Raw genomic sequence first — 18,271 nt, 5'->3', positions numbered from 1 at the left:
CACCATAACTCATTATTTTCCTGTTTTTGAGCCAATTCTGCACACGTTTGCACACCTTACCTCCTGTAATTTGATTATTAACCTCTTGTGAGATACTTTGTCAAAAGCCTTCTGAAAGTTCTAGTCTATTGTTATCATAAATTTTAATTGCTTCTTCATAGAACTCCAGCATACTAGTAACACACGATTTCCCCTTTCTGAACCCATGATGGCTTTCTGCTAATATGCCTGTTCTTATCAGTTGCTTTTCCATCTCCTCTTTTATTAATGTTTCCATTATTTTACCTACAATACATGTTAAGCTTACTGGTCTATCGTTACTAGGGTCAGTGCGGTTCTTATATACTGGGACAACGTTAGCCCATTTCCAGTCCTTAGGGATTTCAGCAGTCTTCACTGACTTTTGAAAAATACATGATATATAATTACAGACCTCTTTAACTTATCTTGGATATATGTTGTCTGGCACTGGAGATCTATTAACTTTCAGCCTTTGCAGCTGAAGCAGGACCTCACTTTCTAAGCTCTCCAAGTCTCTATCACTTCCTCATTTTTCCATATGAACCAAAGGTCATCCAGCTGCAGTTCCAGTTCCTTAAAATGGTCTCTAAGGAGCTGCAGCTCGGTGCACTTCATTGCAATGTAGTTATCAGGGAGACTGGAGGTCTCCCAAAATTCCCACAGCTCACACAAGGAACATACCACTACCTCCAGACCCATTGCCAGCACACTTGCTATGTACTAACAAAAAAAAACTTACTAGAAACTTACTCAGAACTTCCACCTGTACTTGCCCAAACCAGTTGAGCCAAAGCCTGATACTGTTCACTCACGTCACTTCCTTTTATTGGTCTCTGCTGAGTGCCTAATAAATCATTATGATTGCAATCTGCTGAAAAGTCCCAAAAGCACCAGTGCTCTTTTTAAACCTCATGTTTAAAACTAAAATGAAACCTCTGTTCTTCCAGGAGACATTGTAAAAATCAGTAGACAAATTAACTGGTAGGGAGTACACCCTATCCTCGTTATATGCGTCTTCAGACTATGCAGATTCACAGTTATGTCAGGAACCTATTTCTACCAATGTCTCGTTATATGCATCCAAAACTCAAGAGTTATGCGTTCCCGCCAATACGAGTCACATGCGCACGCCTCACAGTCTCTATGTTGGGATGAGAAGCACCGCTTTCCCGCCAATACAACTCAGGTGCACGCTCCTCACAATCTCTTTCCCGCCACTCTTGCATTGGTTTTGGCAAGGTGTGGATGCGCAATCTTAAACTTTTGTTGGTTTTACCTACTGTGAAGTGATTTTGTACTTGAAATATTTAATTATGCCTCCTAGGCGTCCGATGTCAGGTCCTGGGCCATCAGCCAAGCGGCAGAGAACTGCTTTAACACTTGAAAAAAAGTTGGAAATTATAAACAGCGCAGCATCAGCTGAAGGTAACACAGCTCTGGGATGCTACTGACGGGAACAGAGTCTTGCCTTTAAAGTTCTTTTGTTGCTTGACAATGCGCCAGCCCATCCTAAACATTTGGACAGCATTCATCCTAACATAACAGTGCATTTCCTGCCGCCTAACACAACATCGCTGATTCAACCACTTGAACAGTGTGATCCACATTCAAGGCGTACGTATTTTTTTACGGCGAACTATGTCTCAGATGCTGCAAGCAACAGACAATTTTGAAAATCCCGGGAGTTTACCAACGGTGAGAAAATGGTGGAAGTCGGAACACTTGGCACAAATGGCGATGGGCATGGACCCAAGTTTAGAACGGAGTCAGCATTTCAGTCGTTCCCTGCCGTCAACTCTTCTTCCCTGCCGTCAACTCTTCTTCCCTACAAGCAAATTTAAAACAAAGTGCTGCCAAGCAAACAACCACACTTCTTTATGCAAATCGCTGTAGTCTTTCCGCTGCCAGCAGTTCTAAGAGTTCTGTGAGTCTTCCTTAACCCCTTGCTGTGCTTGATATTATCCTGATGACCACAACCATCCACCTTATCCATGTAAAGCTGCCCGACACCACAACAACCACTCATCTCCCGGAGTGAACACACCTGCCACTGTTGGTGAGTAGTGTACACCAGAGGATGTTAACTTTCTATGATTTATTACATTGAATAGTACCTTAAATTGATTAAATATAATACAAATGTTGTCTTGTAGTACTGCTTTTGTGTCGTATTGGTATAAAAATGTGAGTAAGTTACAGATAAAACATATTTAGGAAGTCCTCTGGAACGCATCCCTATTTTCTCCATTTAAATAATTATTCACATTATGCGTCAACTTCGAGGAATGTATCCCTCACGTATAACAAGGATAGGGTGTACCATTTCACTGAATCTTGACATCATCAAGGAGCATCAACTGGATTAATATTTGTCCAAGCCAAACTGTTATTTGGCCTATCCCTACCGACCCACACCTGGACCACGGCTCTCCATACGCCTCCTGTCCATGTACTTAACCAAACTTCTCTTAAATGTTGACATCAAACTCTAATCCACCACTTCCTCCAGCAGCTCGTCCCACACTCGCAACACCGCCAAATGAAGAAGTTCTCCAACATCGGATTGAAGAAGTTCCCCTTAAATATTTCACTTTCCATCCTTAACCTATGACCTCTAGTTCTAGTTTCACCCAGACTCAAGCTGAAAATGCCTGCTTGCATTTACCTTTTCAATACCCCTCATAATTTTATATACCTCTATCGAATCTCCCCTCATTCTCCCACGATCCAGGAAATAAAGTTCTGACCAATAAATACTTTCCTACAACTCAGATTCTCAAGTCCTGGCAACATCCTTGTAAATTTTCCAATGTGTTATAGAACTTCAACATAACATCCCAATACCTGTACCCAATACTTTGATTTATGGAGGCCAATGTGCCCAAAGCTCTCTTTACAACCCTATCTAACTGTGATGCTACTGGACTCCCAGATCCCTCTGTTCTACCACACTCAATCCCCTACCGTTCGCTGTGTAAGTTTTACCCTGGTTTGTCCTCCCTAAGTGTAACACCTCACATTTGTCTGCATTAAATTCCATCTGCTATTTATTAGCCTGTTTTTCCAGCTGACAAAGATCCTGCTGCAAACTTTGATAGCTTTCCTCCCTGTCCACTAAAGCTCCAATCTTGTTGTCATCTGTACATTTTACCACATTATCATCCAGATCGTTGATACAGATGACAAACAACAATGGACCCAGCATCATTCCCTGTGGTGCACCACTAGTTACAAAGGCAACTATCTACTACCATTCTCTGGTTTCTCCTGCAAAGCCAATGTTGTATCCAATTTACTACCTCATCCTGAATTACAAAGGACTGAACCTTCTTGACCAGTGTCCCTTGTGGGACTTTATAAAAGGCCTTGCTAAAGTCCATGCAAACAACATCTGCCTTTTTTTCATCAATGTTTTATCCTCGAAAAACTCTACGAGATTGGTTAGACACAACTTACCATCCACAAAGCCATATTGACTGTCCTTAATCAATCCCTGTCTATCCAAATACTTGTACACCTGGTCCCACAGAATACCTTCCAATAACCTACCCACTATAGGCTCACCGGCTTATAACTTCTCATCTTATTCTTAAAGCTTTTTTTAAACAATGGAACAAATTAGCTATCCTCCAATCCTTTGGCACTTCAACCGTGGCTAAGAACATTTTAAATACCTCTACCTGCAATTTCGGCACTAGCCTCACACAAGATCCAAGGGGACACCTTATCAAGCTTTGGCGATTTATCTATGCCAATTTGCCTCAAGACAGAAGCACCTCCTCTTCTGTAATCCTGATATGGTCCATGACCTCACTGCTTTTTTGCCTCAGTTCAGTTGACTCTGTGTCTACTCCCAAATAAATACAAATGCAACAAATCCATTTATGATCTACCCTTCTCTTTCGGCTCCATGCACAGATGACTTGCTTAATTTCAAGTGAATTTCAAGTGGACCAATTTTGTCCCTTGCTATCCTTTTGCTCTTAATAGTAGAAGCCCTTAGGAATCTCATTCACCTTGTCCTCCAGCGCAACTTCATGCCTTCTTTTAGCCCTCCTGATTTTCCTCGTAAGTGCTCTCTTGCATTTCTGATATTCCTCAAGTATGTCATTAGTTCCTTGCTGCCTATATGTGCCATGCTCCTCCTCCTCTTCCTCCTTAGCCAGGGCATCGGTATCCCTTGAAAGTCAATGTTCACTACCCTGCTAACCCTGTCTTTTATTTAAACAGGAACATATAAACTCTATACTTCACTTCTGAAGGCCTCCCACTTACCCTTTGCCAGAAAAAAAACCTATCCCAATCCACACTTGCCAGATCCTCGTAATACATCAAAAGTAGCCTTTCTCCAATTTGGAATCTCAACCTAAGGGCCAGTCCTATCCTTCTCCATAACTATCTTGAAACTAATCGAATTATGATCACTAAATCCATTTCTGTCATCTGTCCTGTCTTATTCCCTCAAAGAAGATCCAGTAAGGACCTCTATGAATTGATTATTGTTATTTGGCTACAAAATGCTATACAATGGAATTTCCTCTTTTCACAAGACAAGACCTTATGGCATGGTTATTCAGTCAAGAGAATCATCAACTCGAGCTACAGTATTTAACATAGCAAAAAAGATTCAAGGTGATTTGCCTGACCATTATCAAACAAATCATTACACAGGGGTAGAATTTAAGAGGATTCTTAAAGAGAAAGAAGAAAGTGAAGTTTAGGGAAGAAATTCCAGAGGTTAGAGCAGCAGTTGAAGACATGGCTACCATTGGTGAAGCAATTAAATTTGAGTATACTCAGGAGCCAAAAATTGAAAGAATGTAGGCGATAGGATAGAAAGATACGAAGGGAAAATTCTGGCAGTATTTATACTCAGTTTTTCAATCAAGTTATTTGTTCCAATGGAAGTGAATTCTAGTTAGTAAACACTGGGATGGGAAGTAAATGATCCTTACTGATAATTACGATAAGGAAAGTAGGGTTTTCTAATAACTTGCAGTTTCCAGAATATAAAGGCATGCTGAAATAGTCAAGGAAAGAAGTAATACAAAAATGGAAGAGGGCTTGACACAGACAAGTTTAGGTGGGTTAGGCAATTTTAAAGATGTGGCAATAGATGGCCTAAGGACTACAAAATGCTTGAAAGTGGATAGTGTAGGAGTGTGATCCAAAGCTCCTCTCAAGGTCAGAGTTAACTAGTATTTAAATAGTATGGATACACTTCAGAGTGCTGCCAGATTAGGGGTGGATATAATGGCTAAGGGACAGAATTGTAGCAAGGTACAGAAACACTGGTCATTTCAATATATAGTTGGGCAAAAATTCTCATTTACCCAGTACCGAGGATTAGGCAAATGATCTGAGCATTTAGAAACAGAATCTGGAGATCAAAGGAGTCCACAGAGACAATTTTTTTTTGAATCTTCCTTCAACAGAAAACAGTCAATAATACTTTATGGCTAATAGAGAACAACTCATTTATATGCACTATTCAACAGAATTTAATCAGAAAATTAAACAGTGAAACCAATCAAAAACTTATGGGTTTGCCGTTGTTTGCCATTTGCTTCTGGGTCCCCGTGAATTTGACACACTGAATGCAAAGAGTTATTTGGATATGTACAGTGACGATGAGTGCACAGCTTGACATTACTTTCACAAAGTTCAATTACACATGTCTAGCCAATGGATGGTGAAGGCTACTCATGAGATTTGCTTCAATTAAGACTAGGAATGGAAGCACCCAATGCAGTCTAAGGCTCTGGAATCAAGCACCAGGTATTACCTGAATATAATTACATACCTGCCTCTTACGACAGTATTTTCAGGTCTCTTCTACCATAGCACCATAACTGAATCCTGGTTCCAACTCCATCAAACCTCAACCTAATATTCCCAAATTCAAAATCTGATCATGATTCCAATCCACCCTCCATCTTTCAGCCAGTTATGACTACCAAATAACCCCAACACGTGACCCTTATCTTTGTGCTACTTGACATTTCCCTGCCCCATTTCTCCCTCTACCAAGAGTCTTGTCATCACAACACCTCCCATGACTTTTGTTCACTGCAAAGCAAATGAAGGAGAGCCAACTACACCTTGAACACTATGCACAAAGGTTTCCAGCAACTGGCCCATACACACCATTCTCAGCATGGAAGAATTGAAATGAAAGCTTTCTTTTATATGTTAATTCCTTCCACACTTTAAAATTTTTATTTCAAAACAGCAATATAAAAACTTGTAACAGTTCATTCTTAAAGAAATAAAGTACAGAAAAACTGGAATAGTTAGACATTCCTAATCGATATTTGATTGCACATGAGATCTGTCTAGAAACTAGTCATTGCAATAAATGGAAAGCGAGGAGCAGAAATAACTCAAGAGCTCTAACGACTGTCAAGATTAAGTCAGTCTTACCCTCAAAGGGCATGGAAGTGGAGTTACCCATGGTAAATAGAAGTGAGAGTTAAAAGGCTTTACAAGGAGTGATGGGAAAGGAAAGCAAAGTCGTCACATGAAAGGAATGTCTGAAAACAATGAGAACAACAGAAAGTTACTGAAGCAGTTTTCACATTTAATTGTGTATTTATTATGTTACAAAATTCATGCTTAATGTTAAAGTTTAGCATTTTACAAGTCAAAATATGTACAAAACAAAGTAGATGGTTCTCTCTCTCTCAAACCAGCCTGTCATGTTAATAAAGTCTAGTTTTGCAGATTTGTATTATCACTTGCACCTCAAGCTACAACACACAGAGCTTCTCATAATGCTTTATTGCGCTATGTTGATTATAGCAATTGTAGAATTACTAATTTTCACAGGTTAGCCATGAAATTTAAATCTTTGTACTAAAAACTTTAAAACTGTAGTGTTGAAGAGAAATATTTTGTAGATCATATTGAAATTGTTCTCATCTGGATTAACAGTCGAACCTGCCAGAAAGTGTGGCCATGAGAACAATGTTAAGACATAAATATAACAAAGTTGAAGGTAAAGCATAATAAAGGTTTTTTTTCTGCCCTGCTCCTGTATTAAATTATCACTTAAAAGGGGAAAATATCTTATAATTTAGAATCTACAATAGAACTTTATTCTAAAAAACAAAATTTCTACTCCCCTCCTTAGATCCACGTTACCTACCATTCACCCACTCTTGTTGCTACAGATTTCTAGAACTGGGATTTATAGTTGAGCAATAAACTCTGCTGAAGCTAAAACAGATTGACTGTTTCCAATTTTTCATCTTTTCACCATTGACATAAAGATTGGAAAAATGAAGGGACTATCTCATCCCCTACTTGATCAGTGGCTTCTGGATAGATGAGAAGGTTTGATAGTTCTCCAGAAGTAACGGTATTACATACAGAAATTCCTACTTTCTATTCTGCCACTGGCAAAAGGATTTGTAATGATCTAAAATAACCGACAGAGGAAATAAAATTATCCACTAAATTGATATGACCCGGAATCCACTGCCTCAAAAGGGTGTGGTCAGGGATTTTAAAAGATACATTAAAACACTTTATGTGCACATACTTGCTACCTTGACTGACAATGACAATCAGGGTGGAATGCGGGGTTGTGCTCTTGCTAGATCCCCCTCATCCCTCCCTTACTCACCCCACCTGAGCACACTTTCAGCTAGTCAAAGCAGATTCTATACTAATTCTATAAGGAAGGTATGCTCTGCAAGGAACAATTTCTAGGGTCCTGGTGAAAGAACAATAAAACAGATCTAACTGTTTTGTTTGTTCAAAGGACTTGTGCATGATAGTCCAACTGGCAAACTCCTGCACTGTACATATCTATCATTCTGTATGCTGTTGCTAAATAGTCTACAAGATCTTAAAAAAAAAGTGTTTTAAAATACTAGAGCAAGGAATGCATGCATAACAGGCTGTTTTAGGATGGGCTGAAAATATAACATTTTCCATCTATTGCAATAAATGCTATAGCAGTTACAAGAGTCTGAGAGCTGCAAAAGTTGTACATTTGCAGATTTTAGGATTTCTCATTACTTTGCAAGAAAAGAATCACATTTATTTTCTCTGCAACTAGCACACTAATGTCTTTACATTATAGCTTTCAAACCAATTACCATATTATTATCAGTTAAGTTCACATTATTTGCTGTTATATTATATCCTCTCACTGCTTGTTTAGGCAAAGCATCAAAATAATTTTAAAAAAGCAATGAATTCTGGTTTTTATTAAACAAAGGTTTATCAGAAGGACTGACTCTTATAAACATTGCTTTAAGTTGTACAGCAATGTGTGCCAGTTAAATTTCAATGAATTTAATTGCATTAAATGACTGCATAAAATACAGTATAAGCAATGCAGAATTATACTGAAGGACACACGTTGAAAAAAGTTAGTAAAGTAACAAAGCTTTAACATTAAAATATTTATACAATCTGTCTAAACATGCACTAACTTCAGTTCAAAAAGTTTAAAAGGATCTCTCAAAGCTGGTGAAAAAATTGAGCATAGGTACAAATGCATTACAATATAAGCTTCTTGAACTCACCAATGCATGCAAAATATACTGAACATTCCAAGGGACTGCAGGGTCTCCCACAATATTTGATATGTCACTGCATTGCTGCTGATCATTTTACTTAAATGTATTTAAATTCCAGGTACATGAAATACTCCAAAAATTAGTAAATCTTATCATGATAAACTCAAAGGATAAAATCAGTAAAGTCCTGTACAAGCTTGAGTTACTTGCTTTTCAGTGGAGACTGGTAATCACAGGCCATTCTTTAAATGCAGAATTTATCTACTGCTTACTTTATAGATGTAAAGCTCCTTTGAAACTAGGCATACTAGCTTGAATTTTCACCACTCTTTGTAATAAATCCCACTTGGAAAAAAGGTATCATCAAAATACGTACTGTGTGTTGGTTCACTATGGCAGTTCAATATGTTGATGTGCGTTATAATGCAGTGCGCTCTTTCATCATAATGCAGTTATTTATAGATCATTGGAAACAGCAGCTGAGCGGGACAGTGACTTCTTACCAATGTCATTGGTCTTTTCCAAGGCCTCTTTCTCTGATGTACTGTGAAACAGACCTGAAGCTCCTAATTCTGTCTTTGGATCACCGTCGGACCTGCCCAAGTAAACAGTATCATTCACATAATTTGAATTAAGTAATTAGGTATACAAGATACATGGAGTGTCAGCTTTGTAGAATACTGAAATGTGAAAACATATTTGCTCACACCTAAGCAACTTAGTCTTCTAAATTACTTTCAGTAATGAAATATTTGCGGCAGTTATATTGTTTGGTTACAATTAACAGTGCAGGTCCAATAAATTCTTGAGAATATGCACAAACAAAACCACATAGATCTCCATCAATGACTATATTTACCAGGGTTACAAGCATTGAATGAGTCTTGACTTTTATTTCAGCTCAGCACTTGACTGATGGTCATAAGCTAAACACTTTTTCTGAAAGTCACCGGTCAAAACTGAAATGCTATATTAAAAAAAACAAGGGGAAGTAATACATGCAACAGTTTTTATCAAAAATATTTTGATGTCATCACTTTATTAAACTCCTTTGTCCCAAAAGACATCAATGACTCATCCCAGAAGTGAACAGATCCTCACCATTTTAGCCACTTGTGTGAACATAATGCAGCTAAACTTAGTTTAGTATCTGCATATTAAACTCTTACCAGCAGCAATAGAGTAAAGCATGTACAGTGAACACAAAAAAATCACTCTGCTTTTCATCTTGATGTTTTTCTAAAAAAATTGTACAAACTGGTATGCTTGAGAGAATTAAGATCACATGCCCAAGGACAGGATCTTTTAATCATTGCTTATCAGAAATCCAACTGTGAGCAAATTATGCTTCCAAGTGCAAGGTGAACCTGCAGTAACAAAGCACCACTAGTTTACTACTCAAAAGATTAATACGAAACTCAAGTACCCTTTTAGCCAGACCAAATCAATCCATGTTATCTGCATCATTATGATGTTCTCAAGACTCAGAGTGTGACCTTACAGCGCTCCTAACCATCCATGTTTCTCTATGCGGGCTCAGCCAATAATGCAATCAGTACAGTTTACTGATTAACAGTGGGGAACAAATGGATATATACATGCCATATAGCTAATCTCAATGATAAAAGCCTACTATTTTTAAGAACCATATTACTGAAAACCCAGGATATCATCTTTTTAGAATTGATTGCAAGAGTCAGCAAGAGAGAATGTTCAATTGGATTTTTCACAGAATTTTAAGTATGCCAATGCAGACACGTTGAGTCAACTGCAGAGGCACTAAGTTTCTACTTAGTGCAGATAATAGAATGCATGGGTCCAAGGCAAAAATCACCCTATAATCTATACATTACAGATGTACTGCCTTAGCTAAAAATATATTACTTATTCTCATTATTAGAATTTCCATCCCTTGTCTAGCAGCTTGGCAAATGTGGCTTGGGTTACTGCTGTGAGCATTGCCTCATTTTTGAATATCTGGACTGGAAGAGGCAGTCTGTTTTTTCTGGGTGGGTGGAGGGGGGAAATTTATCATCCAGCATAAAATGTCACACATTCCTGAAAAAGAAATTTAAATAGCTGAAATGATGTTCACAGACTGAGGGCACCAATGTAATCACAAAGAGGCTGGAGATAAATGAACTGAATTTCAGTTGCTTGGGTGCACACACAACATATTTCAGAGGGGTGGAGATATTCATTGTTAAAGTGATTATCCACGCAATGTGGGCATTGCTGACAATGTCAATAGTTAATGACCACCCCAACTAACCCTTGAGAGTCATCTTCTATAATCCTTGTGTAAAGTTAGTCCCTGAGTGGTGTTAAATGGGAGCTCCAGGATATTGGCTGGAAATGTTAGAACGGTAGCATAGATCCAAGTCAAGATGAAGTGGTAGTAGTCCCATGCCCTTGCTGCCCTAGGCCCTCATCATTTCATTAAATTCAGAATAACAATGGAAAAAGGCAAAGAGAAATTAATTTAAAAACTATCAGTAAATATGAGGCAAGGGCATCTCAGCTGAGTGAAGGTGCATCTTGTGCCTGGGCAAAGTCACAGACACTGCTTAAATGTGCAAGAAACACCTTCAGTTACGGCAGTTTGAGCTCCAGGTTTTAGAGCAGGAGCAGTGGCCGAATTCACTGCGGTGCATCTGAAAGCCTATGAACTTTATGGGTAGAGCATTTAGAAAAGTGGTCATTCTGCAGCTTGTGAACATGTGTGCAGAGAGTGAATATAAGCAGGTAATTGAGAAATTCCTGATCCATCCCAATCACAAACATTTTCAAATTTAGAGACTAGTAAGAATGATGGTTCCACAAGAGAGTGCAGACAGACCTAGGCACAGGGTATCATAAGTAGTTCAGAGGATCATGCATGAGGTAGAGGTGGGGAGAACGACAGGAGATTCAATAACTCGTGGGGATGTCTGCCATTTCTGTTGCTGAAGTTGGGACTCCAGGATGGTATGCACCAGAGTCAAGAATGTCACTGAATGGTTTTAGAGCATCCTGAAAGGGGGCCGTAAGCCATCAGAATCTGAGGGGTCATTGAAAGCTGATCTGTAGGGAATTAGAAAAAAGATGAAAGACAGACCTGAAAAGATAGGAATCTCAGGATTATTCCAGATGTTACCAAAATAGAACGATGCACATTGGATGGAAGGATGGGGCAGGAGTTCCCAACCTTTTTTATGCCATGAACCAATACCATTAAGCAAGGGATCCATGGGTCCCAGGTTGGGAACCCTTGAGGGAGGGTTTGGTTTCTGAAGCAAGTGAGAACACTACACATCAGACTGGCTAGGTATCAGTGGGAGTGGGACTAATACCCTCATAGGGGTGTATGTTGGAAATATTAGAGAGTTCTTAATCTGGAATGGCAATCTCAGGGGAATTCAGGAAGGAAAGAAAAAAACATAGGAAACGTAGGTTTGAAATGTAATAGCAACAAAAACAAAATCAAGTAGCAAATGGGGTCAGAGGGTTAAAGGTACTATCTCAAAATGAACACAAAACTTACAACAACATGGACCAAAAGTATGCATAAAGAAGAAATGCAGTATCCTTGCAGACTAAAGGGGGACAATCAATTATGGAGAATAAGGAAAAAGGGCAACAAAATAACTAAAATGACAAACTTTGTCAGCGTGTTAAACAGCAGATAACCACCCCTTTAAGTCCACTGTATCCATGCTGACCATATACAATGAATCCCATTTACCAATATATAGTCCTGGGTGTTCATCAGCCCTCAGTAAGAGAAATTGTCTACAAATGGAGGAAATTCAGTACTGTTGTTACTTTTCCTAGGAGTGGACATCCTGCAAAGATCACACCAAGAGCACAACATACAATGCTGAAGGAGGTGAAAATATTTCACAGGAGAATGTCAGGGTAGCAGTCCGTCACCTGAAGCTTAATAGAAGTTGGGTGATGCAACAAGATAATGATTGAAAGACAATAGTAAATAAACAGCAGAATAGTTTAAAAAGAAGAAAATTTATGTTTTGGAATGGCTGAGTCAAAGTCCTGACGTTAATCATATAGAAATGTTGTAGAAGGACCTGAAGCAAGCAGATCATGCAAGGAAACCCTCCAAACATCCCAGAGTTAAAGCAGTTGTTGATGTAGAAAATTGGAGGATCACCTGTTTTCAATGAATTCGTTAGAATACTGCAAATACTACCTCTGTCTGTAAGGTCCAACAGTATGGTAGATTTTCAAAAGACCAATCCAAAATAAAGACAAAAGAGCATTCAAGACAAGACAGGGAAATGATCATAGAGAAACACAAGGGTACTAGACCACCTCACATACGCTGCCTAGGTCAGGCTGCCCCCTCTACACTTAGTCGCCTGAGAATGGCACTTATAAGAAAGACTACTGTGACGCCAACAGTCACTCTGAGTGAGCTGCAGAAGTCAGTAGCTGTAAATGGAGATGAAGTTCGTGGCTCCACAATCTCCAAGGCCTTCCACAAAAAAGGTATTTATGGAAAAGTGGCAAGGAAGAAGCCCTGGCTGAATAAAAATTGTATCATTGCCCATAAAAATCTTGCAAAGTGTCACTTAGAAGATACTAATAAATGGAAGAAGGTCTTGTGGTCGGATGAGACTAAAGTGTAAGTTTTTTGCCTCAACACTAAGTGGTATATATGGCACAAATCTAATAATGCGCATCAGCCAGTAACACCATCCCTACTGTAGTATATGGTGGAGGTAGCACCATGCTATGGGGATGCTTTTCAGCAGCAAGGACTGGAAATCTGGTCAGGACTGATGGGAAGATAAATGCTGCTAAATGTAGAGACCTGGATAAAACCTGCTAGCCTCTGCCAGAAAGCTTAAACTGAGGAGGAAGTTCGTCTTTCAGCAGGACAATGACTCAAAGTACACTGCCAGAGCTATTATGGAGTGGCTTCAAATAAAGAAAATTGATGTCCTTAAGTGGCTCGGTCGGAGCCCTGACCTTAACCCAATTGTACGTTTCTGGCAGGACCTCAAGATTGCTGTCCACCGTTACTCCCCAACTAACTTGGCAAACTTGAGCAATTTTGCAATGAAGAATGGCAAATCTCTCACTCTATCACGTCATGCAAAGTTAATAGAGACTCATCAAAAAAGACTACTGGCTGTAATAGCTGTGAGAGGTGGTTCTACTAAGCACTGAGCAAAGGGGGATGAATACTTTTGAACTGTTGACACTTCAGTTTTTGCATTTTTAGTTTCCCATGCTTTACAATTTTCCTTGCTTCTTGGACTCTGAAAACAGAAGCATTGATCAAAATCTGTGGTTCTAATACTCATTTATGTGAACAAAGGGTTAGGGGCTGAATACTTTTTCAAGGCACAGTTTGAGTGGACAGAATACAAACAAAAAATAGACAACAGTTTTGAGAGAGCAAGAAGATAAGAAAGGTTTGCTCAAGCTGGCTCTACCATCCAACACGATCATGCCTCATTTCCTATTATGTGCTAGTTCCCCAAGCTTTTAGGACTAAATTTATTTCCTCTGTAAATACCCCTAATGATCTAGCCTCCATAACCCTCCAAGAGACTCCAGAGATTCACCACTCTCTGCACAAAGAAATTCCTATGCTTCCAGTAAAGGACTTTACATGTTTCAGTGAGATCATTCCTCATTCTTCTAATCGATCTAATTTCTTCAGTTGTGAAAAGGGAAAATTGGGTCCATTGCAGATAAAAAAAAAGGGTCCACTTATAATGCAGGATATGGAAGTGGCAGAAAGACATATACTGTGTTTTATGCGAAGGTGCAAATAACCTGCCTAATAACTAAGGGCCTAACTGGCATGATAAACTGTAGGTAATTAATAGTGTTACGAGAATACACATAAAATTAAGATGTTTGCTGGCCTGGGCTAGCATCAGTGGCATCAGCAGTTGGTCTGCCACCTGCCCTCAGGGGAAGGAGAGATAAGGAACAATGGAGCAGCGTCTGGAGATGTGTAATGGAGGGACGTGGGAGAGGGAGCTGTCTGGAGCGGCTCCCCCTTTGAACCCTGAACTGTTTGAAGTGATGGACAGGCGATACCCCAGCAGGGGGATAAAAAGGGGACAGGTTCGCTAAGACAGGGACACACGCCACCCAAGGTAACGAGACCCTGGAAGCGGTGCGCCTCTCACGAGTGGGTGAGAAGTACCAGACAACGACAAGGGTGGAAAGGTACGATCAGCGGGAACCCGGTGTGTGTCCGCCCTTGCCTGGGTGCCGGGTTCACTGCAGAGGATCGACCGCATCTGGAGGAGGGGTCACAGTCGGTGACCTCAGGTGACATCACCAAGGACCCGCCCAAAAGTTGCTTGTGAGCAATCTCGCTGATCTGTGAGTGAAGCTGTGCTGAATGATGAGTTGTTCCTGTTCTCTCTGTCTCTCTTCCCGCACGTTGTCCATCGCCATGGCAACGATTACTGCGAACTGAACTACTAACTGGACTGAACTTTGAGTCATTTTGAAATTTGGTCATTTATCCCTAGACAACGATAGAGCTTGATTGATGCTGTTATCTTAATGCTGTGCACATGTGTGTTTATCATCGCTGAACTGTTGCATTTATTATCCTTTCGATTACTGTGTTGCTCGTTTCTCTAATAAAACTTTCTTAGTTCTAGTACTCCAGACTCCAACTGAGTGATCCATTTCTGCTGGTTTGGCAACCCAGTTACGGGGTATGTAACAATAGTCATAAAAAGTGTAGTTCTAGAAAAGTTTGTGAGATTATAAACCAATAAATCCCAAGAATCTACATCCTATAGTTTAAAATTGATGCTTTTATTATGCTGTGGATTAAAGGGTAGTTTCATGATTATTTAAGGAATAAAAAACAGGGAATTACTAATGTATCAGCTTAACATCAGTAGTAGGGAAAAGATTAAATCTATAATAAAAGATCTAATAACAGAATATTTTGGTAAGAATTGTTGAAATAATATTGAGTTAATTTTCTTCAGTTTAAGAAAATGACTTGTAGAACAGATAAAGAAAAACCTGTGAATGTGCATTTCCTTTAATTGTGGATTATTCAGTTATCTTTTGAAAGCTGCTAGACAATGTGCATCCACTACTTTCCAGTAGTATATTCTAAATTTGAACAACTTGTTATTCACAGTTTCTCACACATACTTTCTTTGATTCTTAAAGTCAAGTGTTTGGAGCAGGCAAAGAAAGAATATGGAGAAAGCACAGCAGAGTGGGTCTAACTGGATTGGCCTTTGAAGATGAGGCATTAACTTGATAGGGCAACATTGTATTACACTAATAATAATAGATATGAGATTTTTAAATTCAAACATAAATGAACTACTGTAGATTGAACAGAGATTACTTGTTGATTTCTGTGCTGTTACACATCAAGTTGAAACCTAATTCTGGTGATAAGCATGAAAAGGTGGGTTATCACAAACAAGAGAAAATCTTGTTGGAAATCCAAGCAACATACACAAAATGCTGAAAGAACTCAGCGGGCCAGACAGCAGCAATGGAAAAGAGTAAACAGTCGATGTTTTGGGCCGAGACCCTACTTCAGGACTGGAGAAAAAGATGAGAAGTCAGAGAGGTGAGTGATAATTAGCACAGGACAAAAGAAACTACTATGCATGCTTAAATATATACTTGAACACAACACGAGTCTGACTTTGACAAAAAAATAGAAAAGTGATATTAATGGGCGAGGTGCTACAATTAACATGGACAATTTGCAACGATTTTAAGCCATGAGCATTTATGAGGAAATTGTCATACATGTGAAAAATATAGGGTACGTGTTTTGTTGCAATGCAAATATACAAGATAACAGATCTTTGAGATAGAAACTTCAGAAATTGAAAGTAAATATTTTTCATATTTGTCATAAACTATTTAAAATTCTGTATTACGATGAACGGACCAAATGGTGTACTTCTGCTCTTATACCTTACAAAATTAATCAGTAATGAAAAGCTGACTTTCACTGTTACAACAAACAAATATTGAATATCAAGTGAAAATTGTTACGAAATGACAAAACATACCTGGTATGAGCTGCAGGTGCTGCTGGTCTTTCTGGCCTTTTAGGAGGCAATGCATTTGGTCTGTTCAAAGAATTAGTCTTCGGAGGCAAAGGTTTCTTCGGTGGTATTGCAGGTACTGCGGGTTTGCACAGTTCTATGCCTTTCTGTTCTCTCTCTGGCTTTTCTTCTAAAATGTGTAATCAAGTATTAAGGTACAAATAAGAGTACTGAAGAAATTCATCCTTTATAAAACATTCAAAGTAAACATATTATCAAAGTACATATATGATATCTCAACATGTACAACCCTGAGATTCATTTTCTTGCAGGCATACTCAATAAATCCAATACCCATATTAGAATCAATGAAAGATCACATCAACAGGACAATCAGTGTGCAAAGGACAACACTGTGCACAAAAAAACCCAAAGTAATAATAAATAAATAATCAATAAATATTGAGAACATGAGATGAAGAGTTCTTGAAAGTGAGTCCATATGTGATGGGAACAATTCAGTGATGGGGCAAGTGAAGTTGAAACCATAGAAAAACTACAGCACAGAAACAGGCCTTTTGGTCCTTCTTGGCTGTGCCAAACCATTTTCTGCTTAGTGCCACTGACATGCACACAGACCATATCCCTCCATACACCTCCCATCCATGTATCTGTCCAATTTATTCTTAAATGTTAAAAAAGAACCCGCATTTACCACCTCGTCTGGCAGCAAATACCATACTCCCACCACTCTCTGTGTGAAGAAGACCCCCCAATGTTCCCTTTAAACTTTTCCCCCCTCATCCTTAACCCATGTCCTCTGGTTTTTTTCTCCCCTTGCCGCAGTGGAAAAAGCCTGCTTGCATTCACTCTATCTATACCCATCATAATTTTATATACCTCTATCAAATCTCCCCTCATTCTTCTATGCTCCAGGGAATAAAGTCCCAACCTATTCAACCTTTCTCTGTAACCGAGTTTCTCAAGTCCTGGCAACGTCCTTGTAAACCTTCTCTGCACTCTTTCAACCTTATTTATATCCTTCCTGTAATTTGGTGACCAAAACTGAACACAATACTCCAGATTCAGCCTCATCAATGCCTTATACAACCTTCAATACTTTGATTAGTAAAGGCCAATGTACCAAAAGCTCTCTTTACGACCCTATCTACCTGTGACGCCACTTTTAGGGAATTTTGTATCTGTATTCCCAGATCCCTTTGTTCTACTGCACTCCTCAGTGCCTTACCATTTACCCTGTATGTTCTACCTTGGTTTGTCCTTCCAAAGTGCAATACCTCACACTTGTCTGTATTAAACTCCATCTGCCATTTTTCAGCCCATTTTTCCAGCTGATCCAAGTCCCTCAGCAAGCTTTGAAAACCTTCCTCACTGTCCACTACACCTCCAATCTTTGTATCATCAGCAAATTTGCTGATCCAATTTACCACATTATCATCCAGATCATTGATATAGATGACAAATAGCAATGGACCCAGCACTGATCCCTGTGGCACACCACTAGTCACAGGCCTCCACTCTGAGAAGCAATTCTCTACTACCACTCTTTGGCTTCTCTCATTGAGCCAATGTCTAATCCAATTTACCACCTCTCCATGTATACCTAGCGACTGAATTTTCCTAACTAACCTCCCATGGGGGACCTTGTCAAAGGCCTTACTGAAGTCCATGTAGACAACATCCCCTGCC

General features: G+C 39.2%; 1 protein-coding gene across 2 annotated transcripts in view; it reads right to left on the bottom strand.

Moving 5' to 3' along the window:
* The window catches only part of sh3kbp1 (SH3-domain kinase binding protein 1), a 267,662-nt gene that overhangs the window by 31,319 nt on the left and 218,072 nt on the right, over positions 1 to 18,271 (bottom strand). For both annotated transcript variants that reach the window (XM_063051077.1, XM_063051078.1), the window contains exons 12-13: positions 16,586 to 16,751; positions 9,056 to 9,147 (exon numbers count right to left, since the gene is read on the bottom strand). In XM_063051077.1, the coding sequence (XP_062907147.1) occupies positions 9,056 to 9,147; positions 16,586 to 16,751 (258 nt within the window). The remainder of the gene's footprint in view (positions 1 to 9,055; positions 9,148 to 16,585; positions 16,752 to 18,271) is intronic.

The sequence above is a fragment of the Mobula hypostoma genome, chromosome 6 (genome assembly GCF_963921235.1).
Source record: "Mobula hypostoma chromosome 6, sMobHyp1.1, whole genome shotgun sequence".
In the NCBI taxonomy this organism is placed as follows: Eukaryota; Metazoa; Chordata; class Chondrichthyes; order Myliobatiformes; family Myliobatidae; genus Mobula; species Mobula hypostoma.
Note: the sequence above shows the minus strand (reverse complement) of the source record. Positions and strands in the feature narration are given on the sequence as shown.